Source organism: Alternaria novae-zelandiae (assembly GCF_023758075.1).
Source record: "Alternaria novae-zelandiae strain BMP 2774 chromosome Unknown scaffold_3, whole genome shotgun sequence".
NCBI lineage: Eukaryota > Fungi > Ascomycota > Dothideomycetes > Pleosporales > Pleosporaceae > Alternaria > Alternaria novae-zelandiae.
The window spans coordinates 638,668-666,460 of record NW_026056963.1 but is presented as its reverse complement, the minus strand read 5'-3'; the positions used below and the strand labels follow the sequence as shown (position 1 = coordinate 666,460).

Sequence of the window (27,793 nt, the reverse complement as noted above, 5' to 3'; positions counted from 1 at the left end):
CTAGCGCGTTGCACTCGCGACCGAAGTTCAACAGGGCACAACGCGCATCCGCAACCCACCGTTCGCAACTTATCGCACATGTCAAGCACTGTCATCCGCCCACTCTGAGTGACGCGCGCAAGATCGCAAGAGGTACTGCAACGGATAGCGATAATCAAAAAAGCAATTCCATCGACTTCCCGCTTCCGGTGCCCTTTCCGAACGTCCAGCGGTCGCACCTTCCACCTCGACTTACATTCGGCAATCGCCTACAACACACGTCATGATGCGCTGGCTCAGAGGCAGCACGGCGGCAGGAACACCGGGCGCAGAGGAAGGAATCGGCAAAGAAAATGTTATGCCAATGGTATCAGACAACCTCCATGCCGAGGGCGCGGAGGATGAGGTTGAGACCTCGAAGAAGCCGTTGCGCAACACCCCGCGCCGTGCTGCAGCAAAATCCAAGAAGAGCGCTCCTGCCAAAGCATCGCCCGCGAAGGCAGCGACTCCCCTGCGGCGGTCTACGCGCGCGCAATCGAGAAAGAGCGGGGGCTTCTTCGACGCGGCGCAGGAAGCCACTCCAGACCCGATGTCAATCGCCTCGATCATAGATGCACCTCCGACATCGACATCGACACCACCACCACCATCACCACAACAGTGGTTCAGTGTTGCCCAAGAAGAAAGTCTATTACGACAGATGGAAAACCTACACAAGAGTGTCGTTGAGTTGAGAAAGATGGGAGAGCCACAGCACGTCATCGCTCACACTCAGGAAGACGAGAGTCACGTATCGGTGGGTGAGATGGAGGTGCCACAGCAGGTCATCTCTCACGCTCATTCGGACGAGACGGCAGCGGGAGGTGAGAATCGAGAGCCGGCGGTTGAGATGACTGAGTCTCTGCGAAGTACTGTCGCTCCAGGACAGACTGTCGCTGTACAGGAGACTGCTGCTGTACAGGAGACTACCGTTGCACAAGAGATCGCTGTTGCACAAGAGACTGCTGCTGTACAGGAGACTGCCACTTCACAAGCGGCACAAGACAGCCACGCGATTTACTCAGCCACGCCGGCTTTCGATCATGCCAGCCAGAACTCGACGCTGCCTGCAGACAACCCAACAATTTCCTCGGCCGGCATATGCTACGTTCCAGCATCGATCCGCCCCGGTCACTCTTCATCGGTGCCTACAGATACGGAACCTAACATCACATTCATCCCAACCCAATCGGCATCCGAGGGACTCCCATCACAAACCGAGACTGCTCAGACGTCAATTCCAGCCCCGTCGACCTCGAATCAATCGAATGAGTCCTTTACGAACCATAGGGCCGTCCGCCCTGGCGGACTCTCTACAAGCAAGTATGCGGTTGTCCCAGCTGCACCAATTGAACCCACAGATCCGCCCATGCCGTTCTCTGCATACGCCAACTCAGGCAAACGTCGGCATGTCGAGGAAGAGAACGAAGGACCATCGGGCTTTCAGCATGAGCGTTCAGCAAAACGCGTGCGTACTACGCACAGTCGCGAGTCCGCAGGTGACCGCAGTACGGCACTTCCTCAAATACTTCCCAGCCCTTATGACAGATACGAATGGGCGCTTATCAATGACAACATGAGGGATAGTCAGGATCAAAGCATGAACTCTGAACCTGAAGAGACGCCAGAACGGTCAGTTGTGGGGCAAGACATCATCGATAGAGAGCCAGTCATCAAGACTGAACCGACCGATGATGCACCAAGTAACCTCGCTGTGATCCCGCCGGCGCACCACACCCTGCTCACACCAGCTCAGTCCAATTCACCAAGTATGGGCCGGACAACGGCAGGACCAACAGCAACGCAGCTTACTGACCCGCAAACTCCTGTCTCAACTCCCGAGTATATCGACCTTTTTCGTCTATGCATACCACACTCTAGCGTCCGCCAACCGACACTGACCGAGGCTAATCTTCTGAGAGAGATTGAAAGAAAAGCGGCCATAATTTTGAGTGGCGGGCAGGCGAAAGTCAATATCATAAGCCAGCTTCCAGCCTGGATGCGCGAGGGCATGTGTAAGACCCAGAGACGACGGGTGGCTGCCATTCAGAGGCGCATCGAGGCAGCGAAATCAGGTCCTCGTCTCATTGCCGACGTGAGAAGTTTCAACAACAGGGCAGTCGTATCTACGCCGGCGCCCATGAGAGCCGCGCCAGCACCTGTCACGCAACATTACCAGCAGGCTCCTCCCATGACCGCATCAGCAGCACCACCGCAAGTTCAACCCTCAGCACCTCAACAAGCCCGTCAACCCTACGGTCTCGACCCTCTCCAGTACGAAAAGTTTTTCGGTCCAGCTTTAGTATACAGTGCCCTGGAACAAGTCAACAACATGCTAGGAGCTCTTGGGGTCAACGTACGCTGTTTCCTCAGTGGCATGGACACGATAACTCTAAAGAAAAACCATGAAATAGTACTACCTCCGGCTCCGCCAGGCTGCATGCCTCTTTCACTCGAAAACATGCCCTACGCTAAATTGGCCGGTCCGGCTCTGGTGAATCACGCGTTACACCAGGTCAACGAGATGATGAGCTCATTGTGGCCTGGTCAGTTTGTGTTGCATGGGAAGGACATGCTGCTGTTGCAGTCGTAGTTTGTCGCATCGTGGCGATGCTACTGTGCTTATCTTCGAGGCTGCAATGGTGACGAAACACACGTGGTATAACTTCTTTTCCTGTATATAATTATTATCATATTGGCGGTTTATGGCTTTGTACGGATAGTCGAGAGTACGTTCGATACCCAATGACATTACGTATCAGAACCCTTATGTCGATGCGTGTATCATCTACAACTTAATCACTCCAATATCATTCTTGGCTGCTTCGTCGACGTGCTCGTACAACGAAGCTCTTTTCAATCGAGTCATACTATACCGTGAAGGTATACTCTGCGTTTTGGATTGATACCGGAAAACACAACGTAGTTTACATGTTCAGGGTAGACTGCACGTATTAGATACGACTGGGCGACGACGAGATTCTTTCTAGGGTAGATGATGAACCATGCAGGAATTTACGCGCATCTGTGAGAATTACACCCGCCTAGGTGTTGGAATGACCTCACAACGGGCTACACTTGCCACACATCTTGGTGTATCTTCTTGAACGCATAGTCTCGTCATTTCAGGGTAAACGTGCTTTCGCGAGACAAGCACATGGAGTGTCATGACTTCAAGGTCATCATTGAAAGTTGTTCATTTTCATGCCGGTGTACCCAGCACTATCGTTGGATACATACGTGAGGTCCTGAATGTAATACCCCGCGCCATAACCCTGAATGCTAAAAAGAACCCATGCAGAAACACCCTCTAGTACCTCTTACCCTCACGGAGGATGTCGCTGTACTCCTCAAGCGGGGATGGTGTGAGCTTCTTCTCCGCCCACAGGTTGGGGGTGAGGAAACCGTAGGTATGTGCGACGGCGACGAAGGTAGCCTTCAGGGTGTTCTCAAGGGTCTTGGTGGAACCGGAAGAGGCAGTGTAGATGTCGGCGACACCAGCCAATTGCAAGAGACGCTTGACGGCGGGCGATGCGACAAGGCCGGTACCACGGGGAGCGGGAATGAGACGGACAGTGACGGAACCGCACTTTCCGCTCTCCTTGGTGGGGAGCGAGTGAGGCTCACCAAGGTTGGTGCCCCAGTAACCTCTTCGGATGGGGACGACGGAGAGCTTGGCGATGATGATGGCGGCGCGGATGGCGGTTGCGACTTCCTTGGAGGTCTTGATACCGAGACCAATGTGACCCTCGGAGTCACCGATGACGACGATGGCCTTGAAGCGGGTACGCTGACCGGCACGGGTCTGCTTCTGGACGGGCTTGATCTTCATGACCTCGTCCTTGAGCTTGGGGAGGAAGAAGTCGACGACCTGGTACTCCTTGATGGGGAGAGAGTGGAGGTAGCTGCCCGCAGTCAGTGAATGTTCCCTCCCAATGTCGCATCGAAACATACATCTCCTCCATGCTCTTGATCTTGCCGGCCTTTACGAGACGGCCGAGCTTGGTGACGGGCTGCCATTCCTTCTCCTATGCCAATTGTCAATTTCCCGCACTTTATGCCTCCAAGATGTTTTATATGCGTACTTCGGTCTTTCCGCCACGGCGGCCACGGCCACGTCCGCGACCACGTCCACGGTCACCACCGCGGTCTCCACGAGAACCGAATCCGCCGCGAGCGGGGGCAGGAGCGTCAGCCATGATGTATGTTGGTGGGGTATACGGCTGCTAGATTTGCGATTAGCGACAGTTGAGAGGGTGAGGAGAGGTGGGAGAGCGTACGATTTGGAGTTCCTGGGAGTTAGTGCGTGCTGTTGTCGCGGTCGCACTTGCAACTTTCGATATTGAAATGCTCGCTTAGGTCGTGGATGACGCTAGCCGCATGTGGCTTGGCGCAGCCAGGCTGCATGTGGGATGCCCAAGTGAATAGTCCACGGGTGATCACCACAGCTCCAAAGCGCAATTCTTGGAGACTTTGCTGCTGCGTTTAGCTAAGTGATTACCTCTCTGTACCGATAGATTCTATCATACCCCAAGATGCAACAATCCGAAGTCATTTGCCAGGGTACTTCACGCGAATCTTGCAAGTACGACAATACGTCTCTAGCTTGTCAGCGCATTTATTCCTCACGAAAATCTCTCATGACTGATTGCATCTCGTGCTCTGCTTGATCGTTCTGTCCATCAACATCGCATGTCTCATGCTCCCAAGCTGTCTGGGATGACGTGGCTGACTAAGAGCTCTCGGTGCGCGCCTGACTCGTTCACATGCGCGAGGTACCAACGCTACCACATGCACAACTACTTCTCACCAACGCCTCTTCAAATATACCATAGAGCGCACAGGAGTCTCATGGTTAATCGTAATGTCTATCTTTAATTCAGTCCTCGGCTCGCTCTCACCGCCGCGGCGATTCAGAAAGTCTTTCGAAGACCCTCACGCGCGCGAACACGAACTACCACTTTACAACTCTCCGCCTTCTCCTCGAATACCACCGCCTGTAACTTCCTCCGTACTATGGCACGCTCCAAAATCCAGCCTTTCTCCGCCGCCGCGCGTTCCCGACGACCTACTAGCTTTGCAACGGCGAGCTAGACATCTCGAGCAACAGCTGCAAGAGCTGCTTGACGCACAATCTGATGGCCTGATGGGCAGCCTTCGCGCAGGAGACGGTCGTGGATCGAATGGAAGCACCACACCAACTGTTAGCAGTGTTCGGTCCAGTGACCGAGGCGAGGACAGCGGAAACGGCCACAGCGCAACACGGAGCAAGAAAGTAGGACTAAACACAGCAAGGCAAGGCATATCTAAGCGGATAAGGCAACTTGCCAGTATCAAGGCTGAGGAACTAGACCTCTTAGATGAGGATCTGAGGAAGCTGCAAAGCACAGTGGAGAAGACCGATGCGTGGAGCCAGAAGCGTGTACGGCTCGCGAAGAAGATCAGGGATATAGAAAGAGAAGACGCTGGCGCAAGAGCACAAACCTTACAAACGGAAGCCTCGAAGCTAGAACAGGAGATTCGACAGAAGGAAGAAGAACTATGGGCGCTGAAGAGACAACACCGGCGAGTCTTGGACGAGCTGGCTGATACGGAAAACTCCGTGGAAGCCAAATTGGCATCGTACAAGACATCGCTGTCACTGTTAGATCGGGAGGTTTCAAACTTCCTTGCGCGACCTCCGAACGCGGACCACGTACCAATGTCGTCTTCTCCGTTCCTCACACTACCCGCGAAGCGAAGAACACTCGAAATGGCACGCGAATACTGGCAAGACGAGTACACAAGGCTGGCTGAGAGGTGCGAAGAGGTCGATAGAGATCGTGGTGCGCTTGACGAGGGCGCAGTACTATGGACCGACGTCATGAAAAGGGTGGCAGACTACGAGACAACCCTACAAGACTCTATGCGGCCCACGACACAGAAAAGCGCCCCAGATCCCAATAAGCTTCTCGAGCAAATGGATGCAATAATTGCCTACCTCGAAGAGAAGCTAGAGTTCGCGTCGTCGCGAAGTTGGAACCTCCTAGTTTGCGCTATCGGTGCCGAGCTGGAAGCGTTCAACCAAGGCAAGAATGTATTAGAAGAGACTCTTGGGTTGAAACGAAAGGGCAAGGAACGAGCTACAGAACCGTTGATAGATCATGATGGTTTTGAGGCTAGGGAACCAGAGGAGATGACGGGATCTGCGATCAGGATCAGTCGGTCCCCGCCGCAGAAGGCTGCGTCGCCTAGACAAACGTACTTTGACTCTGAAGACGATGATCCGGATCCCGAACTCATGATTTCGCATCAGGATACTGATCCTGATTGAGCTCGATGCGGGGTTGCTGACATGCTTTTCTTCGAGATTAGATACCCTTTTGTTTACCCACGCTTTTAAATCAATGAATCGCCATGCAATACATACCCTTCTACTTGCTCATGCCAATAACGTGTCGTCATGTGGACAGCCGTGCTGCGTGGCTCAATCTATCGATAAGAGTGGAGAAAACGGAGATAGCGCGTCTTATTACCGTCACTACTAACAAAGCTCCCGCCCGTTACGAGCATCACCATCATAATCACCTCGGTACAACTTGCGACATCTGCTGGACAGCTTCTCGCAAATATGAGTTCTTCGCACGCCCCGACTAGCCCACCTACCGAGGAGGACACCGCAAGAACCATTGTTTACGATCCAAACGACCCGTTCTGGCGCGATACTGAAGATGATGATGACGACATGGACTTTGTGCCCGCAGAAGAGGGGACCGACGACAATGAGGACGGTGAAGGCGATTTGAGCTTCCATGGTATATCAATCTGTTTTGTATGGCTCATGAACTATTTACTGACATTATCACAAGATGCTGCCGAACGATTGAGTAACCTCAGCGGAGTGGAGATCGCATTCGAATACACCGACGATAACGACGAAGATGACGACGAAGAAGAGGATGAGGACGAGGATGATGATGACGAGGACGAAGAAGAAGACGAGGACGGGGATGACGAAGATCCAGACGACCCTCGGCAGCCAGTCATGATTACACGTGAGCAGATAATGCAGTTACTCGGGCATGCCGGATTAGGGCGGATATTCGCCACCGATTTGATTCCCCGATCGGGGCTTCGGCGACACAGGTTTGACGATGATGAGCAGGAAGATGAAGAGGACAGCAATGCAGGCACCGGCTATGATCCTATTGGCACAAGGTCTTCTGGCAGAAGGCGAGGGCCACGAGGCAGAGACTTGTTTGAAAAGGTGCCCAGCGAGCAGGGCCAGGAATTGATGCAAGGTGGTAACTTCGGAACGAACCCACGACCAGAGGATACACTCCAGAGGAAAAAGAGGCTAGCATACAACATCATGCGACGAGAGCTAGGCATCGGTAGTGATGGTCGCCAGAAGAATTCCACAAAGCTGCTGAGGCAAGACATGATACCCGAGTCTGTGGCGGACACCATCATACACTACAATGCGCGATGTTATTCGGGACAGTTCTCTGACGATGGTAATTTCTTCTTTTCATGCGCTCAGGACTTCAAAGTGCGCATGTACGACACATCAAATCCGTATGACTGGAAGTATTACAAGGCAAGTAACATCCTTGAATGCGAAGCTCTGCAAAACTGACCTGTCGCAGACGGTGAGATATGATGGCGGCCAATGGACTATTACGGATGCGTCATTAAGTCCAGACAACCGCTTCCTCGCATACAGCTCGATTAGAAGTATCGTCGCGCTGGCACACACCGACCCCAGTGACGATTCTGAGCCCCATTACCTCGATTTTTCAGACCTGGGTCGACCAACCCCGCGTGGATTCCGCGGATACTTTGGTGTAAGATAATACACACATCAGATTCAACTTCGCAACTGACCGTTCCAGATTTGGTCGATACGATTTTCTGGCGATGGACGTGAAATTGTAGCAGGAACAGGAGACAGCTCTGTCTATGTGTACGACATAGAGCGCCGTCAGTCTGTACTGCGCATACCGGGTCACCAGGACGACGTGAATGCGGTCTGCTTCGGTGACACTAATTCGCCTCATATTCTCTACTCTGGTTCAGATGACACTACACTCAAGGTCTGGGACCGAAGAAGCATGGGCGATGGCCGAGAAGCTGGTGTTTTCCTCGGTCACACCGAGGGACTAACGTATGTCGACAGCAAGGGTGATGGGCGATACGTACTTAGCAACGGCAAGGACCAAACCGCTAAGCTTTGGGATCTGAGGAAAATGATGTCGAAAGAGAAGGCTGATCGCATTGATCCCAACGCATACACCAACCGCTTTGAGTACCGATCCAACGCGTACGACTTCGACGACTACCGCCCACATCCACACGACTGCTCGCTTGTCACCTTCCGAGGGCACAAGGTCTTGAAGACGCTTATCCGATGTCACTTCTCACCACCCGGAAGCACAGACTCCCGATATGTCTACTCCGGCAGCTACGATGGATCGGTCTACATCTGGAACCTGGATGCGACTCTTGCTGGCAAAGTCGATGTTCTCAAAGCGACCAGAAACTCAAGGCCACGTGAGACAGATCTTCTCTCTGGCATGTACGATCACTGGGGTAGGAACGAAGGCAGATGGCAGACCTGTGTTCGTGATGCGAGCTGGCATCCTAATGCGCCCATGATTGCTGGTAAGCATCTATATACACTTTATATCATCAGATTTTTTACTGACCGTTGCTAGCAACTTCATGGAATGGCTGGGGGACCTCACAGGGAACTTGCACAGTCCACACATGGAATGACGGCCTTGAAGAAGATGAGGCGGAGCCGAAGATTGGAAGGCGGGTCAATCACATGTTGCATCATGATGAGCGGCTCTACAATACCGAGGGCAGGTCGAGAAGGCATCCTATGTGGTACGAAGACATGATGAATGAGGAGTGAAAGCTCCTGCATCAGCTGACCCTACCAGACTTCCGATAAACGGGCGAACGTAGGCATTGTATATAGGGATCTAGGATGGAGTTCGGAAGGTTATCGTATATACGCGGGGACTTTCGGTTCTGGATCAGTCGACTCTGGCCCACGAATCCAGTTTACATCACGTCAAGTGGTCCGCAAACTCGATCAACGTGAATGTTGCGCATGCCTAAATTTGGATATAATCAAACTCCCGCTGACCCAACCTCTGTACTGTACAGCCATTTTGAGTATGCCATATGTCCTCTATGGAGCCCGCAAGGTAAAGGCCGGTCTTTCCACTCCCAATGCCCTTAATACAAGATGATATGATGAACGGACCGGTGTCGTGGTCGAAGATGCAAAGGGAAGAGAATCGATGTGTCGTGGCGCGGGCCGTCTATGAGCCGCCGACGAGGATGTTGTTTACGGGGATGTGGACCAGCTTGACGACGTAGCCGATGACTCCTGCAAAATGGTCAGTCTGATGGATCTGGGGCGGACATGCGACCTGTCACTAACCCATAATCAGGAAACCGATTCCTACTGCTTGCGATATCCTGATGAACTCCTTCTTGTCGGGCTCTGTGGTTGTGTTAGATACGTCGTTATCGGTTTGCAGAGGCGGTCGTACTGGTGCAGCGGTTCATGAACAGAGTACCCTCCCGGAGGAACTCAGCGGGCATACTGCGCAGAGGTTAGCCATTGCTCCCTCATCGTGCGATTGCCGTCCGGCTTACTCAGCGAATTCCTTGACGTTCTCCATGGCGACTGGCGTGTGACTGTTGGTTCGTGGGGTGAATGGAGTTGTCGTGAGTGACTTGTCGAGTTGAGTGTATCGCGGGTTGTTGGAACGGTCGCGAACTCAGGGTAGTAGCTGCCAAATTACCAGACGGACGCAATCTGGCCTTGCGGAGAAACCCGACAGGGGTAGGTGTTGCGCCAAGCACGCTAAGCGGCGACGCTAACTTCGAGCTATCGCATCCGCGTCCTCGTCTGTCGCTCACCATCACTCGTGCTCGCGCCGACAAGTCGACTCTATCCACTTCCCCAGGTTTGTCACTCAACGCAGTTACTCACTACGCAGCAGAGCCGCCCACGAGACACGCGACTGCGACCCGCTTGCTTACGTCGACTCACGCGCAGAGTCAAGGGTTGAAGGGGAACGTGTTTGGCATTTGACTCGAGCTCGTCCTCGTTGCTCTCCATTTCTTCTTATTACTGGTAGCGCACGATTCAGCGCCGCATCAATTCGAAGGGACATTGTATACAGCAACTTCGCTTCGCGCACACTGTACTGGAAGCTAGCAATAGCAAGCGCAGGAGGCAGGCTGAGGCTTCACACACACATCTCTCACACCACATCCTGTACCTTTTACATCTCCGCATCTGCCAGGGGCGATCGGACTACCCCGTCTTGCACTGAGCTGTCTTTCTGGACCTTGTCACCACGCGCCGACAGCGGCACTGTACGTATGGCCTTACACTCTACGCTGTTTGTCTTTTCTCTCGCTTTCGCATTGCACCGGATCGCAAACGCATACTTTCTGTCATCACCCCTCTATCTCATCATGCTGATTTGTATGCCAATCACAGAATTGCATGTACTTTCGCTATTGATACTAGCACATCAAGTACCTAAAAGCGAATTAAAGAAAGAATACCGGAACAAACCTCATCGCTTACTGCAGTTGACTTGACATACCACAGCAGACATGGCTGACGACGACAACTTCGATATCGACATCTACGGCGATGACTCCTACCAAGACTCGGCCGCGCAGCAAGACACCACCGTAACCGACGCCAACACCCCCAACACAGATGCGAACGCTGCGACATCAAACAACGCACCGGATACCACGAAGGCGGAAAACGGCGAGCAAGCGATCAAAGAGTCCACAGAGGACGCAACAAACGGGGATGGCCATCACGACCAGAGCACCCAACAGATAGCATCCACAGGGGGTGCGGCTGGCCTCGACGTTCACAAACAAGCACCTCAGCAACAGGGTACAAAGCGCAAGCAGGGTGAGGACGATGATCGCCCGACCGATCCCGGCGCGACCGCAGCGCTTATGATCAACGACGTAAACTGGTGGATTAGCGAAGAAGATATTCGCGGATGGGCTAATCAGAGTGGTTGCGAAGACGAACTTGTCGAGGTAACCTTCAACGAGCACAAGGTCAACGGAAAGAGCAAAGGGTTAGTCACTCCATTGCTTTGAGGCACACCAGGCTAATCACTCTCGTAGTCAAGTCTTCGCTCTTTTGAACTCACCTCAAGCAGCTACTGCTCTGAAGCACCAGATCGAGAACCTCTTCAGAGACCAAGCCCACACGAAGAAGCCGACCGCGATCTTTAGTCCTCCACACGTCAATCCGTTTAAGACACTACCAAAGGATGTTCCCGCGCGAGACAAGGGTAGGAACGATCGCGCTACTTCCGGCAACTACGGTAACCAAGGTGGATACAACAACAGGGGCGGATACAATAACAACCGTGGCAACTTTAACAGAGGAGGCATGGGCTACCAAAATAACCGTAACTTTTCTCCTGCTGGCGGTAACATGGGCGGCAACATGGGAGGCTACGGGGCTCAAGCACCGATGGGCAACTTCGGCAACCCTATGGGCGGCATGAACAACTTCGGAGGCGGCTTCAATCGCGGTGGTATGATGGGCGGTAACATGCGTGGTGGTATGGGCAATCGTGGTCGTGGCGGCAACATGGGCATGAACCCTATGGGCGGAAACCCCATGGGTGGCATGAACATGCCTATGGGCGGTAACATGATGGGCATGGGAGCCAACATGATGGGTATGGGTGGTGGCAACATGGGCATGATGGGAGGAATGGGTACGTCGAGAAACTTTCATCCTCCGACTAGTGACTTAACCCCCATACTTCTTGGTCCTTCGCTTGGATGATCGCTAACACTGAGACTACAGGAGGCGGTTTCGGCGGCAACCCAGCATTCAACCCAGGATTCTTCCAAGGCAACCAAGGCGGCAACGATGGCAGCTGGCAGAACCCGCACGGTGCCAAGAGGCCCCGCCCCGAGTAGGGCTCCGAGCGCGAGCATGAATTCCACGTACCGAGGCAGCTATGCAAGCCGCATAACATTTCGTCAGAGGAACGGAGAATCTATTTTGTCAAGATGCGCGAACGCCATTTTGCCGCGAGGGAGTACAAACGTCATCGCGAGTCGCATGGCCGCCCTTCCGCAGACGAGATGTCTGATAAGACCTTGGACCAAATCATATGCGGCGTTTTTCCTTGAATACATTTCGTGTCTCATGCGACACTGTGGGTTAATGACCTTAGTACCTGGTCTTTCTCTTCTTTTTCGGCGTTCTTAGGGCGGTCGGGACGTCTTCCAGGAATCAATCTCTTCTTCAGTTGTTTTGCTAGCTCTCTCTTGTTTCCCCCAATGGCATACTGTACGCTGATGGTACTCGGAGGCCTTCACCTTTTGGTACATCGTTGTCTTAGATCTTTTACTGGGGGTCTCGTCTGCCTTTTGAGTATCGGAGATGTCGCGCGTGTATGCACTGATTACACGTGTGGTGACTTGAGTACTTTACACTCGGTCAGCAGCTGTCATGCCGCATTGTCGCCAAACTGTTTTGGATACGGAATAACTGTATTACTACTTCTGGAGACATGTGTCTTCTGCTTTCGCATGTGAGCCACTTACCTCGGAGGCAACTGACCAGAGCGCAATCATCGGGGCGACATAGTCCTTGGTGGAGAAATGTCACTTCCCAGGCTAATTTGGATTCAGGCCCGCAAGGACCTGCATATGAATCCAGACTGGGGTCTACAATATCCATAGGACGCGATCCCATACCAAACACAGTAACGACCAATGAAAGCGTCTCAAATGACCTTACTATCTGCTTCCAGGCGCCTTCCATGCTTCTGCTTCTGCGCTGCAAAACCGGGTAAGAAGGCGGCGGTCCAATATAAGCAAATGAAGTGGGAAGCTTGATTGTTGCGCTAGCCGCAAGAGGCGACATCCTGGGGTAACAACCTCATTAACATGCGAGGGTTATAGAGAGGTGGCGATGCGGAGTGGGTCGGGCTATATGGAAGAAAATGGTAATGGGGTGGGTTAATCGAACCAGATGAACATAAGAGATCGTATATCTTTCTCTTATTACTGGCCTCTTTGAGAGACAGTCGGCCAGAGCTCTCAAGCATCACAATGAGAACCTCCTATGCAAGCGTAGCAGTGCTTCTGAACAGCGCTTTCGCTGTCGCTCAATGTGCGTTTCCCCATGATCTCGAGGCGCAAGGAGATGGCTAATACAAGGCAGCGACGAACGGCACTGGCGTAAAGTGTCCTTCGAATTCGAAGTTCGCATCGATCTCAGCCGGTACTTTCTTCGCAAAGCTTAACCCCGGATGGAATGTTGGCAATACACTGGATGCTGTGGAGACCGAAGGCAGCTGGAACAACCCACCAGTTGTCGGAAGCACATTTGATGATGCGAAAAGAGCTGGCTTCAAAAGCATTCGTATTCCCATTACCTGGGCGTACCACTTTACCTCTCAATCACCAGACTGGACCGTTGATCCTGTATGGCTACAGCGTGTATCAGATGTCGTAGACATGGTCACAGACCGCGGATTGTACGCCATTGTCAACGTGCACCACGATTCTTGGACTTGGGCCGATTTGACAGTAGCGAACACGAATGTCACGGCCGTTGAAGAGAGGCTTGGAAAGCTGTGGGAGCAGATTGGCAAGAAGCTTGCTTGCAAGAGCGAAAAGGTTGCTTTCGAGACGATCAATGAGATACCGGGGACCACGGCTGAGCATGGCGCTGAAGTTAACAGGCTGAACGATATCTTCCTCAAGGCTATCAACGATGCTGGGGGTCATAATCCAAAGCGCGTTGTTACGCTCGTTGGCGCTGGCGAAGATGGAGTGAAGACGTCACAATGGTTCAAGAAGCCTGATCCGAAATTCAGGAACCCCTGGGGCATTCAGTATCACTACTACTCACCTTGTAAGCAACAATCATTCCACCACCGAAGTAGTCGTAACTAATGATGCCTAGACGACTACGTTTTCCAAGCCTGGGGCAAAACCACATGGGGCTCTGACGCCGACAAAGCTGCTCTCGAAGCTGACCTCGCCGCCGTCCGTGGAAACTTCACCGACATTCCTCTCGTAATAGGGGAATGGGCTGTATCACCCGTCGCTACCGAGACCGCAGCGCGCTGGCGATACTTCGATTTCTTCCTTCGCACAGCAGCGAAATACAACACTTCGACCATCCTCTGGGACAACGGAGCCGACTTCCTTGATCGCGCGACACATGTTTGGCGCGACGAGGTGTCCCTAGACATCTACCGTAACGCGGTGAAAGGCATTCCCAATGCACTCCCAGAAAGTACTACGGACGGTTCTGCAACAACGCAATTTAGCTCTGCGTACATCTACCACCGCAAGAACGAAACTGTAGGAGACGCTACACTGGGCTTTATGTTCAACGGAAACACACTCAGCAAGATTAGTAAAGGAAGCAGACAGCTAGCCAAAGGCAAAGACTACACCGTCTCAGGCGAGAAGATTACCTTCTCAGCTGCATACCTCAAATCGATCATTACGCCTACCTCGCCCACTGGCAGCCTAGCAAACCTGACTTTGACTTTCAACCGCGGCGCCGCTCTCGAAGTCAACGTTCTGCAATACACTACACCAGTCCTGTCCAGTACCTCCGGACCCGCACCAGCAGCCGGCCAAGACCTGCTCATCCCGATTACATGGTCCGGCCAGAACAGACCTGCAGCTATCAAGGCTACCAAAGCCGATGGAACGTATCTGGTGGACGACTGGACTCAGTACCTACCTGTGCTACAGCAGGGTCGAGCGACGTATGGTAACCAGTGGGATTGGACTGCACAGGGTGTTGTTATCAAGGCTGCGGCTTTGGATGCTGTTAGGGCGGCAGGTCAGGCTACGACGTTTATGATTGAGTTTTATCCGAGGGATCCAGGGAATGCTGTGGAGTACACTGTTACTGTTTGAAAGAAGTAAGGGTTAGAACCTGGCGTACTGTGACGAGTCATAGTTCAGATAGTGATAAAGTTCATGATATGCTGATCTCAACCACCGCTGACTCAATAAATAGCATTACGATCAAAATATATACACTACTCTCTGCAGAGCGAAAGTATGCCAAAAGGACATCGTCACCAAACCTATCCAGCTTAGACGACGGCGCGGGAAACAGGGATGACGATGTCGTCCCGCTTACGGCCGCCACCAATGTCGGTGGTAACCTCGATAGCAGCCTCTCCGTAGACGACAACACCGCTTGGCAGAGTCTCCTGAAGGGTAACGACTACAAGGCAAAAAAAGTTAGTTCGAAGCTATCAGACTGGCATATGGAGATGTAAACGTACGCTTTCCGTCGTAGGTGAAGTCGAATGTCAACTGGTCGCAGCCGTGGAGGTAAGGGTCCTGAGCCTCGACGCAGGTGTTCCTCAGCTCGGCGTACTGGTCGTTTGAGAACTCGGCGTGGAGGTAGATTTGGCCAACGTCGGGTCCGACGGTGATCTCGACGTTCCACTGGCCTTGGTTGTCGCGGGGGAGGACTGCGGCGGAGGCGGTGCTGGCTACGAGAGCGAGGAGGGCGGTGGTGAACTGCATCTTGGTGGTGATGGTGTTGAAAGTGGTTGGTTGGTAGATGGGAATATCGGTAGTAGGAGTAGTAGTAGTAGTGGCGAGGAAGTGATGGATGTTGTTGATGATGTCTGTCTAGCTGAGTGGAATACCGAAATTATATACGCAAAGCCGTAGCTGCCGAGTACCACCGAAATGCACGTTGCTCGTGATTACGGAGTACGAGTACGAGAGCTACAGAAAGCATCTATTTTCACGTTGTAATGCGAGGTGTATCCTGGACCTAGCGGTGTGGAGTTGCCTACCTCTTTCGCACTGATCGTCCGTATGTTCCCCATACAGGGCACCGAGGTACTGTAGCCCTGTGTTCTCAATACTCGCGAGCGCACTGGTTTTGCGCTTCTCCTTTTCGATGCGTTAGTTGACTTATTTTTAGAAAGGTACAAGCTCTGGTCTTGTCGTAAGATGAGGCTGACGTCAAAACATGCGACCGTTACCTAGGTATCGACGATACTAGCATCTGACACTCCAAGAACCTTTGAAGACTTAATCATGAGTTTGCGCATTGTTCAGGTTTCTTACTGATGGTCATTTACTTCTTATCGCCATCTCGACTTCGTGGTTTTGGTGAGGAAAGAGTCTGAGCTTCCCGAGGCCTTCACCCACCGGATGAATCGCCCGTAAGCATGGAAGAGGAAGTGGAGAGGTAAATCTCCGAGCTAGAATGCTACTGTGGCGCCGTCAAACCGGAACAAGCTTTTCACGCCGAGAACACGAGCGCCAGTCAGGCACGGCACGATGTCGTAGCGTTTGATATGTGCGTGCGCTGACAATGACGATGCAAGGCTCACCAAGAGAAGATACCACAACCGACCAGCATTGTGTCAAGACAACCTGGCCGTTGCCGCTGAACCGGGATGCTAGCGGTCGATCACTTCGACTTCATGCGTTCGTATTGTTGCTTTGATTTTCTTTCTCGAGCATTTATCAATTGCCTTAAGCAGCCATTGACTCCGCGTAGCAGGAGCCCTGTAATGCGACCATCAGGACATTTCATACAAGCCTAAAGCAACTTACTCGAGTGAATAGCCGTTGGACGAATCGTTGGTTGAAAGTTCTAAAAAAGAGTCAAATTTGTGGATGGTTGATATTGAACGATAGAAGTAGCATCGGAACAGTCTCTTCCAGGAAAATCGTACAACTGTTACGAACTCGTCGCATCAGATCATTGAGACGTCTCTAGCACCGTGCGTTTGTATTGAAGAGGCATTCGATGTTGGTGGTGGTGGTCGAGTAGATTAAAAACTTAGGGTGGTAATCTCATGAAACTTTGTCATTGTCACCCACCGCTTACGAAGGACTAGACCCCGGGGCTGCCCAGCAGCAACGTCGGTGTTTAAATTTGATACTCATCCCATGAGAGAGCGTCATATATACTATAACCAGCCTGGGCCGAGCAACTGCTAATGATGGATGGGTGCAGGGGACATGGACGAAGTGTTGTCAGAGGATGAGAAGAAGACAAGCTATAGCCCGAGAACATTGTATTCTGTTATCGTGTCGCAGCCTCCCATTCCTTCAGCGCAGACCTCAGTCTTACTTCAACGCCGTTCTCGTGCCAAAAGTGCCCTGCGCCTGCGACCTCAACACTGGTAAAGCGTGAATTCGGCTCGGCCTTGAGCTGTTCTGACCAATCCCGGATTTTCTTTGACGAAGCGAAGATATCCTGATCGCCATAGATGGCTAGGGTTATATGCTTTCCAATCACTTCCTGACAGTCGTCTTTAGACCTGCTCCAAAACTTGTGTATCAGGGCCGGTGCAGCAAGTGTAGAGGTTGGCGGCGTAAGCGGTGAGATGAGGAGATAGCGTACATCTGGCATTGTAGTCGTCGGGCTCTTCTTCTCTGGCTGCGGTATCGGTTCGTGGTTTTCGTGTCGTCGCCTGTGACTGAGGCTTCTTAGCCGCGTTCGGATTTCGAGCCGCGAGCCGCCTTCAAGACTTCTTCGGACGTCTCTGCTACTTCTGCGCTTCTCTGGGCTAGTCTCCTCTCCACCCATTGTAACCTGAGGTCTCGCTTCATGCCCTGCTCTACTCTTCCTCCTAGCTCTGGTTTCATCCCCAGCTAGGTTGATCCATTCCAGATTGCTCTGATCTGCTAGCTTGCGAGCGCGCAGAACTATCTCATCGGCTGCAGTACCTGCTACTGGAGCGGAGAAGGGTTGTAGTATGGTTGGTACGGGCGGTAGGTGCCTGAGCATGAGAGAGCCATAAGAATAGCCTCCTAGTATGACTATGGGAGATTCATCGTCATGCGCTGGTATTGACTCGCTTTGGTTCGATAGTATCGGAGCCTGATCGGACGCGAAGGCAAGGTCGGAGGTAAGACGGGGTCGGAGGCAGGCTATGTAGTGCATGAAGAATGCGGCGAAGGATGTATAGTCGTCTAGTTCGGGCCTTCCAGACCAGCTAGTGCGTCCCTTCGACCCGTGAGCACCTCTAGTACGTGTTAGTTACAAGCTGCTGCGTTGAAGACCTGTTGTGACCGTACCTGAAGTTGAACGTGCCCACCATCCACCCAGCATGCAAGAACTCCTCCACCACGATACCAACAACCCGATCATCGTAGCTACCGCCCATTGGCGCATATGGGTGTGCCATGACGATACCCCTCCTCTTCCAGTGCGCGATATTGACCGAATCCTTCGGCTTCGTCAGGGTATCTGGATGGTATATGCGGCAATCGAGTGTCGTGTCATCGTGTATCGACGGTATCGTGAAGCTGTAGTGAGCTTCCGGTGGGCGGCGCATCTTCTGGGCCGAATCGAGACCCAACTGCCGTGCTCATTGCATCTTCGAAAGGTAATGATGCTAGGCAGTAGCCGATAAGACTATATGCACAATGCAGAATGCAGAATGGTCTCACTACGCGGCTGTGCAAGACTGTGGGGTTGGCTCAGAGTTGCGGAGAGCGTTCCGTTGATCGCGGGCCCGTGCGACGATGTGTCGAAACGCGTTGCGTTGGCACACTCGACAACGTCCCCAATGCACAACCCTGTATTGCAATCAAAAAGCTAGGTTCATGCTAAAGCCACACTCGGTTCGTCTTCTGCACCATTTAGGCGTATTCTTGCTGTGTACTCAAGCGTGGACGGCAGCTAGGATAGAGATGACGCGCCGGGCTGTGCACGTCAGCCTTCGCGCAAGCGAGTGAGGGCTGACCTACTTCGACAAGTTCACATTTGTTGGGCTTATGGTAGCGGCTGAAACTCGACCTCTTATAAATGGCTCCTAGGACACCGGCGCACTCACATCGACTGCCTGTCTTCGCAGAAGATTCTCGTATGAGAGAGACGATCGACTTATGCGATGGACGAAACGTCAAGCACGTGTCGACATACTGACGTTCAGGTCTTCGATGCGTTCCGCTGTTGCATGTCTTGCGGCGACCTCGTCCCAGAATCGGCCTCGCTAGCTATTCCAGTATTACCCTTCGAGTACAGGCCGCTCGACTGCGAAGATGAGCAACGCATCCGGCTAGTTCATGTACGCCCCGGTCAAAAGCAGGATGATATCGTCTGCGACCTTGTCCATGTCAGCCTAGCAGCCGCACCCGTTTACGAGGCAGTTTCATATACTTGGGCGACAACAGACGGCGATGCCTCCCTCTCTCAGTTTATAGTCTGTCATGGAAGAAGACTCGCCATCACGAAGAATTGCGAAGCGGCCCTTCGATGCGTTAGAAGACCAAACTTACCCCGCGTACTTTGGATTGATGCTATGTAAGCTCGCCGTGCAGGCTTCATATTGTATGGGGGCTGGCTGCTCACATCACCTATCAGATGTATCGATCAGAAGAGCACGACCGAAAGAAACCACCAGGTCCGATTAATGAACGCTGTCTACTCAAATGCTTCTCAGGTATTGATATACCTAGGGTTTCGTCCCACTGAAGCGAATTCGAGATTCTTGGGTTACCTAGACAAAAGATCTCAAGGCATCATCGCTGATGATCCCCAGATCGACGAGTCACTGATCAAGGAGTTCCTGCAGCACCCATACTTCAACAGGGTCTGGGTGTTACAGGAGATATCCCTGGCGAAGCTAGTCACTCTCTATACAGATTATGAGACTATCCATTGGGATGCGCACACTGTTCGGGAGCTCATGCGTCTATGCGACAGGCGTAAACACGATCCTCCAGGCGTTCTACACTGGCTTCCAGCGACTCAACGAGATGAGCACGATTGCCTAGACTTGTTGCATCGCGCCCGTCGTTGTATGGCTACAGACCCGAAAGACAAAGTCTTCGCTCTCTATAGTTTTTTCCCCTTATCCTTTCGTGAGGCTCTTCCAATAGACTATGCCTTGAGTACCAGAGAAACCTATGGGAATATCGCAACTCATTTGATATTCACGACGAGACGGCTAGACGTGTTGAAGCATGTACCTCCTCATCAGCCTCTGGATCTCGACGTCATGCCTAGCTGGGTGCCGGACTGGAACATACGTCAGTTTACTGATACTGAATGGCCAAATTTCACGGGGGCGCAGTCAAAAAAGTTCGCGGTATCCGCCTCCAGTCCGATATCCATGTCAAGTTCATCAACTGCCGGAATCCAGCCACAAGCTACCCACACAGCACATGACGATCACCAGACTCAGCTCAGTTCTCGACATGATCCTGTTCTACGGTGCCGGAACCAAAATATTGATCATCACCATCCTACGCTCGAAAAGCTGCACACTATGAAGTTCTCTGCGATCCCGTGTTTGCGCGTCCGAGGATGTCTTCTGGACAGGGTTACTCAACCACACTGCAAGATACCATCTTTGGACGTCGACCAGAGTACAATGATAAGAAGGTTTCGAACTCACGGCATGTCTTTCCTTCATTCAAGAGCGTGTTGCTCCCGTGGCGGCAACGCATCCCGTGGCGGCAACGCAGAGGGCATGCCTTCCGACATAAATCCATCTGACGAACAAGTGGATCGTGAATTGCGGCTGATGATAGGGCTTGCTGAAGTAATGACAAGCTTTCGTGGGGTGAAGCAGGCTTTTGAAACACAACAATCGCTTGGGTTCGTTCTGCGCGGTCCTATGCATGACTTATCGCAACGCAGACAAGTAAGGAGGGTGGAATCAGGTGACACGATCTGGGCTATAGAAGGACTCGATATTCCCGTCATTTTGCGTCGCAGGACCCAAGAGGGCAAAACAGATTATGTTCTCATACAGCCATGCTATCTTCATAGAGCAGGGCTAGACCAAGATTGTCCTTCATGTGGCTCAGACTCACAACCATGGTTGATGGAGCACGCGACTATCGACATCTGGTAGCGCTGTATCACCTAGAGAGACATCTCGGCTGTATTAAATGTAGGCAGTCCCCTCATTATCTCAACTCCCCGAATATGACTGACCTACTCAGTTGGACTGTCAAGAGAGGATGCATTGTCGGTGCAAAGGACACAAACGGGTTCAATTGGGCTTTTTCGGTGACTCTCTTCTGGGAACATACAACCATACACTGGTACACGAGCATGAAAGTACCACTGAGCGGCAGCTCGAGATTATAAATTATCCGCACCCATCCAAACCCAAGACATCATGCCCTGAGTGAAGAGAGACACCCAATTACTACTCTAAAAGCCCACCCCTTCACAGCGGGCGAAGCGCACCGCTCCTATCTTCAGCCCACCTACCAGCGATGGCCTGTCTCGTACTCTTGCCCCAAAACGCCACCGGCATAGCAACCAACCCACCCACAATTTGGAAAATCATAAGTTCAATACCAACCCAAACATACCCGTGTGACTCAATCCAGGGCACAAGCGCAAAGCTCATAGCCCAAGTGAGGAAGTAACAACCTCCAAAAACAACAGCAATGGCTGGAGCTGCCCACCGTGGAAAGGCTTCAGTAACCCAAAGCGTGTTCGCAATCATCATCGTTATGAAGGAGAAGCCGTTGATGCCGTATGCGAAGTAGAAAGCAGATGCCCTCCATTGGTACTGCACTGCGAGGCCGTAGATGAGAGAGCTTAGTGCGCCGGTGAGGACGGGGAGGATGTAGCTGACGAGGTAGTGCTCGGCTTCTAGGACACCTTTGTTGCGGCTTGAGAGGCGCTTTAGCACCTTGCCGAAGAGGATGGCGAAGATGGGCAGGCCGCATAGGGCTCCGATGCCGGATGCGACGTTGACGGTACCAACGAGGCCTGGTGGTATGTTGTAAGGTGGTGCGATGAGGATCTTTGCGTACGTTGCGCCGATGAAGATCATGCTTGCCGAATTGAACGCAGAGGCAACGAAGACCCAAAAGATGAGTGGGTTGACGGCACAGTAACCCATTTGGATAACGCACCGTCCCGCCGAAGCCCATGACGCGAAGGGTGAGCGTGATAGGCCGACCCGGTCACGGAAGCCTGCAAAGCCGGTGCGTAGCGGGTATTCGGGAAGGTCGCGATAGATCTCAGAGTCCTTCTCGCGGTCTTCGTAGACGGTCAGCTTTTCGGTGGCACTCTGCAGCAGAATGAGTCCGTTGAAAGCTACTGTTGGCCTCTTGAAGTATGTCTCGGGGTAGAGGAAGAAGGTTACGACGAGCGAGACGACAACGGGAATGGTCCAGTAGTGGTAGAATCGACGCCAGTTGTTGCCGTGGTCGGCTAGGAGGGGTACAAGTGCAACGCCAGAGGTGCCGAAGCAGCCTGCCATGCACCACATGAGGGCTATTCCTATCGATCTCTGATTGATGTATGTGAGGTCAATGACCATCAGGAAAGCCTGATGCTGTTAGTGAGTGACGTTATAGTTATATTATGGCGTTGTTTACCAGAGACAAAGCGAGTCCTTCTCCCAAGCCGAGGAAACAGACTGCGGCGACGAGCGAACAGAAAGTTTGTGCTTGACCGGCCCATACCATAGCAGCTAGTACGACCGTGGTCGCTATCAGGATCGTAGGCCGACGACCCAACCCGATTGACACTGGCACCCACAGCAAGCACCCAATGCCCATGAGCATGGTCGGGCCTGTCACCAACGCTTTGATTTGCCATTGAGGTATGTCCTAGAAGTATGTGAGCGATAGTCATGTCGAGTAGCTACACCGGAGCTTACCTCATCTTGGAACTCTTTTTGGATGCTGTTGAGTATGACTGACGCTGCTTGAGCTGCAGTGAGACAGACGACAGAATAGAGCGCTACGGCGAATAAGGCTCCGGCTGTCTTCCATCTACCCCAGTTCAAAGGATCGGCTTTGGAATTTGATGGCATAGGCAGTTTGAGCGTCCTGCCATCGTTTGTGATGAGGAAAGTGCTGCCGGCGAGGTTGTATGATTCGCGCTTCGAGGGGTCTGATGTGCCTGGGGTTGTTGACCTAGAACGGTACCCCATAATGGAAGGCACGGATGGCCTCTTGCCGGATGCATCTCCAGTGAGAGGTGCGTATATGGGATGTGGTTCTGAGACTGGAGGAGAGTTGAGTGGTGGAGCCAGCTCCACCATCGGGTGCGGATCTTCCAACGAGGAAGAAGACCTCCCGTTGGAGTATGTTTCGGACATCATGATTTCCATGATAAGAGAGGATAAGGAAAGAGTAGCGACACGAGTCACCACACAAGTGGATCGTGAACGGACGGAACAAGGAAACGAAGGAACGACTCTGAAGGATTGGCAACCTGGAAAGCGTGGCGGTCGCTACGATCTATATCCACAAATACTCGAGGCTCGCGCTTTTCGGCGTTGGCGGGTGTGACCGCACTACTGTCGATCCCATCTAGAGTTGAGGCTTGGGAAGAAAGTATAAGCTCCTGTCTCCTCCATCTGAAGCTCGCCAAAGCCACCGCATCACACCGAGCGCAAAGACGAGCAAGGACGCATCGGCATAACTTCAACGCTTCGTGCGCAAGATGCAGATCCTCGTACCGGTTCGAGCAGCGTGCGCGAGCCCGGGAGATGCCTGGAATCGGCCGATTGGTCTGATCGATCATCACGACCCCAGTGGCCTGGGGACTCATGTTGGGCCTCAAACAACAACGTGATCTTCCAAGGGAATGGGCAAGGCTCCGGCCAATCCGCGGTACCATAGCGTTTCACCTGCCGTGCTGATTCAGGATGAGTGACAGCGGCACTCAACGGCTGCCAGTGCACCGTGTCCGGAGAATGACCGATGACTGCTATTCGCCGTCCATCGACGCGTTTCGGAGCCTCAAGGAAAGGTCTGCGAACAACGATCCCGAGGTCTGGGCTAAAACATCGTTATGTTTGATATGTGGCTAGTAAGCGTATATGTGAGTATGCTGATCATGCGAACGACAAGATCATGGCCTGACGGTGTTTACGGATACCGAGCGCCCTCGGTGCTATACCTGCGAAGATCCGGGGAAGCGAGCTCCACGTAATCCTTCTCACCGCAACTGCGAAGACCTCGAAACCTATGAAACCAAGAAAAGCTTGTCGATCAAGCATACGTACAACGACCGCATGCGTGCAGCGGAGAATTTCGTAAGATGAGGCTGGTGAACGTTGGAGACTTGGCCAGCTAAGGGGCGCGCTATTGACCAAGGGTCCCACACCACGTGCAATGATCAGCCGAACAGGCGTTTGCAATCTCGACAAGGCGCGCCCAACTCGATGCTTACGAAATCACGCTGTTCGAGGGCCTCGCAAACCATACGGAGAGGATGGCGCTGGAACCCAGAGGAACTCGGAGAGATCGAACGACATCGCCGGGCAGCGAAACCGTTGGCTAGCGCTAAAGCCCTGGAACATCCCGCAGCCTGCCACATCTGGCACACTCAGAATTTTGAGTAAATGGCCGCCAAGCATCACGACATCTATTCGTCCGGACACTCGCCAAGGCCACCGCGAAGCAGAAGACCCCCCCGAACCCCCTTATCCCTAACTTCCACCAACAACATTTACGTTTGGCGTGCCAAATAAGCTCTAGGCTACAAGTACTGCCACCAGACGTACGGACGCTAGAAACGTTATGTCGGCCCGAGCCCGCCTGTCACAAAAGAATGAAGCTCCCCTCCAGTCATCTTCAACGGACGCTTGCTGACTACTTACTTACCAAAGAGGACAAGGCGAGCCAAGGCTATTACTCATCTGCTGTGCTGACTGACTTGAGGCTGGGTTTGTTTGAAATTGCAAAATCGATACCCAACCACCATCGTTGCTAATCATGTCGATCACCACCTGCCTACTTGGGCATCGTAGGAAGAGACTACTTGAGCTTGGGACGCTCCACATTGCTTGGTAGACCCGAAAGCCTTGCTTTGGTTGCGAAAGCTTCACGAGGCTGTGTCTGTTGTTTGCTGCGGACACTGGGCGGCTAGGTTGGACGACTGGAGTTAACTCCGACGAGCAATCTCGATTACGCACGTTACGCACGCCACAGGAGTTTTGCAATTATGGATTATGAAGATTAACATTTTGTTCTTGAGTTCATATGTAATCATGTGTTGTGGCTTCAGGCGATGTGTTTCCACCAGTGTAGTGGGAGTCAGAGAAACGATAGCGGTTTCGATAGGATATGCTAAAGACCAGCCAGTGAGCCCCAGGATTGCGTTCAAACGATAACCTTCGTTGGAGTGCATGGTCGCAGCACTACTTCCATTCTACATACAGTTGGTGTGAAACAAGCTGACGGTCACAAGGCCAGTGTCTTACTCAACACCTTGTAATAACGAAGCACATCGTCACTTCATCACAGTACCAAGACAAGAGTCCGGGAGGGCGCGGAAGCAATCGAAAATGGCAAACACCGTATACCCCGTATGAGGATGGAGATAGCCTACAGCCGTAAGTTTCTTCCGAATAAGGACGAAGATTGCTGCAGGAGGACAAAAATTGGCATGCATGAATGAAGATCGATATCAATATGGATGGGGTTGGGGCAACATGCCCCCGAAGAAACCGCCGGATTTCGGAGCCACCTCTCCGCTCTTATCATAACATGGTCAACAGGCTGTACGGGTAAACACAGCGACAGAGTTTCTCGGGGTCTTCCTTTAGAAATCGCGAAGGTTTCATTCCGACTACATAAAGATGCCTCTAGAAGATCCGAATAAAAATCTTGGGGTATCAGGTGCTAGAACTAAAGCGTAAAAAGAGATGTCGGCAAAGCCAAAGGAGATGTGAAAACCAAAAAAAAAAGGTACGGTACAAATACCGTCCATCATCGTCCATCGTGTCTGACTCGATTGAACGCCGCTTAGGAAAGGTGTGTCGTGCAGACATGTTGTGAACAGTGAAAAACACCAAGACGTCGCCCTCTTGAGCGAGTATGTGGGAAGCGTGCAGGTTGAAAATGTAACGTAGAAGCGAAACGGATGCCAGGAAAACTGGGCAACAACAGCTCAGCCGTTGTACCAGCCGTTGGCGCCAACAGTCGCCTCTTCCACTTCGCGCTGTGGTATGAGCGGTGTTGTGATGTCGTACGCTTCAATGAACATCCGCCATGAAGGGAAGTCGAGGCTGAAAACGGCCTGGTGCTTTTGTACGTCTCTGTCTCGGTGTTCTGAGACGCCACTGGGTTCTGCAGGTACTGCTAGTAGTTAGTATATGTACGACTCGCTTGAACTCGCAGACTTACAAAGTAGTGGAAGTCCATTTGCGTCTTTGACTATCTTGGCATTTCCTTCCTTTACCAGGAAACTGATGTAGAAAAGGTTCTCAACCGTCTGCCCAAAGTCGTGAGGGTTAATTGCGAAATCAAGCAGATTAACTGCGGGTTCTCCTTCGTTGGTCATGGCGATTCTGTGGCGTCTAAGGGCAGCGATTGGAGCGTCGGCAGTATACTCATCATCTGGGATTGCGTCGATTTCTTCTTGAACCAACGTTTGTGAGACTGTGATATGCTGTTCCAAGCGTGACCTGATACCTCTAACCAAAGTCGTCAAGTTGTTGCTCTCATTTTGTTGAATGTCGCCGGTTTGAATCTCCTGAGGTCGAGTTGCTGGGCCGAGAGGTTGCCGTTGCGATCGAGCTTTCTTTTGAGTCACACGAACGCGCCTCTGGACTGAAAGTGGGCCGAGCAGAAAACTTGATGTTGGCGGTCGCCTGTTGCGCGGGAAGCATGCTCGCCGACCTAGTAATGCCCAGTCGAGCCCATCTGGATCTTCCTCGTCGTCATCGCCTACGGCTAGTGCAGGTGCGTCTTCCTCGCCTGCGATGTGACCGCCGGATTTCATAAAGTATATGCATTTTGAAACGAATTGGTCCAGATCGATGCCTACACCAGAGTTGCCTAAGCTGTTGTTGAGCTTCTTGCCTGCTAGGTCGCTGGCGCTGACGAGGAAGCGGGAGTCAACGGTAGCGTCAGCCGTTTGTCGCACTTTGCCGAACAAGCTGTTTTGTGTCTTGATAGCATCAAGCAGTCCGCTGTCGCGTGATTTAACATAGTCATCGCGATTATCTGTTGTGGTCAGTGATATTCATGCGACATGGACCAAATTGCTCGACTCACCTTCCAGCATACGATGGTTATCGCGCATGTTTGCTCGCAGTCTCCTTCGCTGCTCGGGGTTCTGGTTTGGGTTGTAGTACTTCTGGTCGCCTTCCTCATCTGACTCGGGTGGGGGCTGCGAGGGCGTTTCCACTTCGTGCATGTCCTCTTCCTCCTCCTCCTCCTGCTCGTCGTTTCCATCCTCGTAAACGTGTGGCTGAGCCATTGCGTAGTTATCGGTTCTCCTCCTCTTACTGCCGTTGCCAGTTGTTGAGCCAGAGTCGGGGGTCGGCATACGCACCGACGCGCTGCGCATGCCACCAGCCTTGCCTCGTCGCGGCGTGTTTGCGCGTGTCTCAGGCTGTTCATTCTCTTTGTCCGAGTTCATTGAGCGCGTTGGACTGAGGACGGAATAAGACGTGGTGCGCGCATTGCTATCGTTCCGGGGCGCCACAGAGGGGTCGCGATAAAGAGAGTCGACGGTGGAAGCGCGTGTCTGGGGGGTAGCCGAGAGGTGTGTGTTGAGACGCGCCATGCCGCGTCGTGGAAGTGAAAGCGAGTAAGGGAGCGTTGGAGGGGTATGGCAGGGCAATGGTGGTGGTGATGCGGGCGATGTCCTGTGCCTGGGACGCGGTTGCCGAATGTGCAGAGGCTAGCGCGACTTGCTAGAGGCAAGTGCGACCGCGCTCGTCAGCCAAGCCGTGCAGCACGCGAAAGGGCTCTTTCCATTCGCGGACCCCTGCATGCGCGTCGGCTTGTGGAGCTTCTGACCCGC

The 27,793-nt window shown here is 52.6% G+C and overlaps 11 protein-coding genes across 11 annotated transcripts; 5 read left to right on the top strand and 6 right to left on the bottom strand.

The window, feature by feature from the left end:
• Positions 1–262: 262 nt before the first annotated feature.
• On the top strand, positions 263–2,611 carry J4E88_002194 (uncharacterized protein; the record flags this gene model as incomplete). The annotated part of the gene is made up of 1 exon (XM_049395860.1): positions 263–2,611. One exon carries the CDS (start codon positions 263–265, stop codon positions 2,609–2,611), a length of 2,349 nt encoding a protein of 782 aa, XP_049258264.1.
• Positions 2,612–3,328: 717 nt separating this feature from the next.
• RPS2 (40S ribosomal protein) lies at positions 3,329–4,217 on the bottom strand (the record flags this gene model as incomplete). Its single annotated transcript, XM_049395859.1, has 3 exons — positions 3,329–3,923; positions 3,973–4,046; positions 4,104–4,217. The coding sequence occupies 3 exons, from the start codon at positions 4,215–4,217 to the stop codon at positions 3,329–3,331; spliced, it is 783 nt and encodes a 260-aa protein (XP_049258263.1).
• Positions 4,218–4,882: 665 nt separating this feature from the next.
• On the top strand, positions 4,883–6,331 carry J4E88_002192 (uncharacterized protein; the record flags this gene model as incomplete). The annotated part of the gene is made up of 1 exon (XM_049395858.1): positions 4,883–6,331. One exon carries the CDS (start codon positions 4,883–4,885, stop codon positions 6,329–6,331), a length of 1,449 nt encoding a protein of 482 aa, XP_049258262.1.
• A 297-nt stretch (positions 6,332–6,628) lies between these two features.
• Positions 6,629–8,917, top strand: J4E88_002191 (uncharacterized protein; the record flags this gene model as incomplete). Its single annotated transcript, XM_049395857.1, has 5 exons — positions 6,629–6,812; positions 6,867–7,597; positions 7,647–7,844; positions 7,893–8,661; positions 8,715–8,917. 5 exons carry the CDS (start codon positions 6,629–6,631, stop codon positions 8,915–8,917), a joined length of 2,085 nt encoding a protein of 694 aa, XP_049258261.1.
• Positions 8,918–9,332: 415 nt separating this feature from the next.
• On the bottom strand, positions 9,333–9,698 carry J4E88_002190 (uncharacterized protein; the record flags this gene model as incomplete). Its single annotated transcript, XM_049395856.1, has 4 exons — positions 9,333–9,400; positions 9,455–9,517; positions 9,567–9,619; positions 9,673–9,698. 4 exons carry the CDS (start codon positions 9,696–9,698, stop codon positions 9,333–9,335), a joined length of 210 nt encoding a protein of 69 aa, XP_049258260.1.
• Positions 9,699–10,647: 949 nt separating this feature from the next.
• Positions 10,648–12,000, top strand: J4E88_002189 (uncharacterized protein; the record flags this gene model as incomplete). Its single annotated transcript, XM_049395855.1, has 3 exons — positions 10,648–11,138; positions 11,188–11,792; positions 11,885–12,000. 3 exons carry the CDS (start codon positions 10,648–10,650, stop codon positions 11,998–12,000), a joined length of 1,212 nt encoding a protein of 403 aa, XP_049258259.1.
• Positions 12,001–13,143: 1,143 nt separating this feature from the next.
• J4E88_002188 (uncharacterized protein) lies at positions 13,144–14,976 on the top strand (the record flags this gene model as incomplete). Its single annotated transcript, XM_049395854.1, has 3 exons — positions 13,144–13,204; positions 13,256–13,951; positions 14,003–14,976. The coding sequence occupies 3 exons, from the start codon at positions 13,144–13,146 to the stop codon at positions 14,974–14,976; spliced, it is 1,731 nt and encodes a 576-aa protein (XP_049258258.1).
• A 182-nt stretch (positions 14,977–15,158) lies between these two features.
• Positions 15,159–15,600, bottom strand: J4E88_002187 (uncharacterized protein; the record flags this gene model as incomplete). The annotated part of the gene is made up of 2 exons (XM_049395853.1): positions 15,159–15,292; positions 15,354–15,600. The coding sequence occupies 2 exons, from the start codon at positions 15,598–15,600 to the stop codon at positions 15,159–15,161; spliced, it is 381 nt and encodes a 126-aa protein (XP_049258257.1).
• A 1,525-nt stretch (positions 15,601–17,125) lies between these two features.
• J4E88_002186 (uncharacterized protein) lies at positions 17,126–17,632 on the bottom strand (the record flags this gene model as incomplete). Its single annotated transcript, XM_049395852.1, has 1 exon — positions 17,126–17,632. The coding sequence occupies one exon, from the start codon at positions 17,630–17,632 to the stop codon at positions 17,126–17,128; it is 507 nt and encodes a 168-aa protein (XP_049258256.1).
• Positions 17,633–21,233: 3,601 nt separating this feature from the next.
• Positions 21,234–23,072, bottom strand: J4E88_002185 (uncharacterized protein; the record flags this gene model as incomplete). Its single annotated transcript, XM_049395851.1, has 3 exons — positions 21,234–22,352; positions 22,402–22,635; positions 22,686–23,072. 3 exons carry the CDS (start codon positions 23,070–23,072, stop codon positions 21,234–21,236), a joined length of 1,740 nt encoding a protein of 579 aa, XP_049258255.1.
• A 2,858-nt stretch (positions 23,073–25,930) lies between these two features.
• Positions 25,931–27,553, bottom strand: J4E88_002184 (uncharacterized protein; the record flags this gene model as incomplete). Its single annotated transcript, XM_049395850.1, has 3 exons — positions 25,931–26,118; positions 26,167–26,988; positions 27,040–27,553. 3 exons carry the CDS (start codon positions 27,551–27,553, stop codon positions 25,931–25,933), a joined length of 1,524 nt encoding a protein of 507 aa, XP_049258254.1.
• Between the last annotated feature and the right edge of the window lie 240 nt (positions 27,554–27,793).